This window comes from Limulus polyphemus, unplaced genomic scaffold (genome assembly GCF_000517525.1).
Source record: "Limulus polyphemus unplaced genomic scaffold, Limulus_polyphemus-2.1.2 Scaffold480, whole genome shotgun sequence".
In the NCBI taxonomy this organism is placed as follows: domain Eukaryota; kingdom Metazoa; phylum Arthropoda; class Merostomata; order Xiphosura; family Limulidae; genus Limulus; species Limulus polyphemus.
The window spans coordinates 553,740-556,844 of record NW_013666090.1 but is presented as its reverse complement, the minus strand read 5'-3'; the positions used below and the strand labels follow the sequence as shown (position 1 = coordinate 556,844).

The window sequence follows — 3,105 nt, the reverse complement described above, 5'->3', positions numbered from 1 at the left end:
TATATATATATATATATATATATGTGTGTGTGTGTGTGTGTGTGTGTTGTGTGTGTGTGTGTGTGTGTGTGTGTGTGTGTGTGTGTGTGTGTGTGGTCTGAGTAACTTTGATATCATTGTAAAACACTGGGCAATATCACTATCTGTCGTGATAATTTAACATTTTTTTAAATTTTCTGGCACACATTTTGAGTTTTGCAGGTAACATTTTTTTTAAAATCTGGAGCATTGTATGGTCAAAATGCATTTTCAACATGACCTATAATAAATGACAGATACATTACTGGAACAAAACAACTAAAGTATTAAGCATTTTACTTCAAGTCTCCCACACTAATTACAGAGAAACATTTTGAGGTGAGCTTCAAACAATACAGCATGCCTGCTCTAGTTCAAAAGGAGAAATAAATAATTCTACCAAATCAGTAAAATAAAATTATCTGTTTTTTATTTACTGATTTTAATGTGTAATCAGTTCACATACCTGACCTTCTTTTGGATCATAAAATCGCTGTATAAGCTGAACGACTGTACTTTTTCCACATCCACTGGCTCCAACTAGTGCAACAGTTTCACCTGATTTCACTTCAAAACCTAACCCTTGAAGAACCTTAAATAACAACAATTAGCAACTGTTCAACAACTAGTAAGCATTAAAGACTGGTATATTGTTATTACAGTGTAATATCCACACTTACACATTCCACTCTTTTAATATGTAATGTAAAATTTGAATTTCAGCACATCCTAGCTTCATATATTGAGTCCAAAAAATCACCTGTTTAGTGTAAGTTTATATTGTGGTTTCATAAACAAATTTATTGACTTTTATTTGAGTAATGTATGTGCACATATTCTTATAACATATGCAACTACACATAAAAATGCTAAACATCATCATCAACTGTTTTACTTACAGGAACATCGGGTCTAGCTGGATATGAAAAATGAACATTATGAAATTCCACATTTCCCTCTAGAGTTGCAGGTTTTTCACCAGTTTCTGAACTACTATCAATAAGTGGAATCTGTATAAACAATTTCAATTAGAATAATTACACATAAAAATTTCTATGAACTTTTATTTGCTTTATTTGTTCAGGTTGTATTGGTACTCAGATAGTGAATCAAAATCCAAAATATTAAGAATAAGCCTATTAATGGTAGAACACAGTGGTATCACTGTTTCTTTTAAATGCTAATTAATGCACAATATCCATATCTTTTGGATTTCTAATATTATTTAGCAATTACCACACATTATCTTTCTGACATATTTTATTGTTGCTAAGCAAGTGTCATACAAAAGTAAGTTATTCTTACAGTAGTTTCAAGTTTGTCTTAAAAAAATGTGAAAACCAGAAAAGAAATACTACTTAACATACATATGTACAAGATGAAAAATAGTTAAGTAATAACTCAAGGTTGTTCAACAAGAATTCTAAGAGACATGAATTTTGTTCAGTTCTATTAGTAGCCTAAGTATTCACAAAAGCAGAAAGATTTTGCTCTTACTCGTTCTATGATCTCAAAGATCATTCCAGCTGCTCCTCTTGCTATTGCAAAAGCTTCAAGATATGGTGATGCCTGTCCCATGTTCATTGCTCCCATTAAGACATTAAAAAATACCTACAAGTAATTACACACATACATCATTTCACACAATGCAATTAATTTAATCATTTTCAAATACTTAAATTTTTTATACACATTTTAAGGTAGTTTTTATTTTAATACACATTTTTTTTTAAACATCATCTCCAATTCTATGTGTTTATCAATAGTTAGTTCAATTTAGCTGATATCAAGAGGGTCCATGGGAAGTGGAAAGCCAACTGGTATTAGAGACAGAGGAGGAGGAGTCGTGAACTTAATGACCTACTGATCTGTGGTGAATGTCCCCCACACTGACACAAATATCCTGAGACGAGACTCCACAGGACCTTACCCCATTAGGTAGTCACCAACACTGAAATCTATACTCCACCCTAGGAGTGGATCCCCACTGGTAAGATTGAATTCACCCTTATGTTCCAATGGATTGTGGCACCAAAGTAGGAGGTCTGGAAACTTAAATGGGAGATGCTGTAAACCATCCTGTAGAAGAACTTTGGGACTGTCGAGAAGCCAGTTAGAAAGTGAAGAATGTAGATAAGCCACATCTACTCTAGACTCCATGGAGTCTGGAATTCCTGCAAAAATAGACTGTTTGAGAAAACGAGCTTCTCTGAGATTAACTGCTGACATAAAAAGGTGACTCCCTTCAGTAAGGATCTCTCTCCAAAAGATTCAGCAACAAAACAACCAAGATACCAAGGAGAGAGCAAAAGCCAATAACCTGACCAAAGTGGAAGTCAATTAATGAATAAGATCCTTCAAAATTTAAGCAGGGGATCCATGATAGGCTTCAGAAAACTGTTGCAAATATGATAAAAAATGCAATACTGGTGTAAGTGACAGCCTAATTCTGTGAAACTGAGATTAATTAAGATGAACAGTGGCATTTTGCCTTAGCCCCAATTAGAGGGTCTAACCCCTAAGAGTCCAATAAACGAGGAGGACAAGGCACCCCCCCTTAATTGATCTGCAAATCTCCTTGTACGCACAGCAATATCTGCTGAAGGCGAAAGGACCAGTTAATCAGATGAACTAGTTTCTCCCAATAAAGAAGGTGAAGGTTCATAATCCACAGGAGAAATACACAAAACATTACAAACATGGCATACTAGTTGTAAAGAGGGTGAAGCAGATGGATCAGAAGTAGCTGTCTGAGCAAAGGAAGGTGCTGGAAAAAATAGGGTCTAAATTCTCACTAGTCTGTCCTTGATCTCCCACAACTCAGCCTCATAGTCAACAAAAGAAAAAGCATCAGACTCTACCTATCTACACATAAGGAACTGTATGCCCTCCATAGAAGTCCCCCCCTCCAATGCCCAAGTAACAGGGTAGAGGAAGGGCATAAGGCAATTACGTGGCTGAGACATGAAAATGAGTATTCATATTCGAAAAACATCTCCAAAATTATTATTTTTTAATTGTAAATCAAGAAAATAAAGAATAAACTCAAACACCATGAAAACGTTGCAAATGTAGTAAGAGTGCTGA

The 3,105-nt window shown here is 34.8% G+C and overlaps 1 protein-coding gene across 1 annotated transcript in view; it reads right to left on the bottom strand.

Moving 5' to 3' along the window:
• Nucleotides 1-484: 484 nt before the first annotated feature.
• The window catches only part of LOC106458530 (multidrug resistance protein 1A-like), a gene marked incomplete at its 3' end in the record, with an annotated part of 31,178 nt that continues 28,557 nt past the window's right edge, over nt 485-3,105 (bottom strand). The window contains exons 9-11 of the mRNA XM_022384766.1: nt 1,516-1,629; nt 918-1,028; nt 485-610 (exon numbers count right to left, since the gene is read on the bottom strand). Of these exons, the coding sequence (XP_022240474.1) occupies nt 485-610; nt 918-1,028; nt 1,516-1,629 (351 nt within the window). The remainder of the gene's footprint in view (nt 611-917; nt 1,029-1,515; nt 1,630-3,105) is intronic.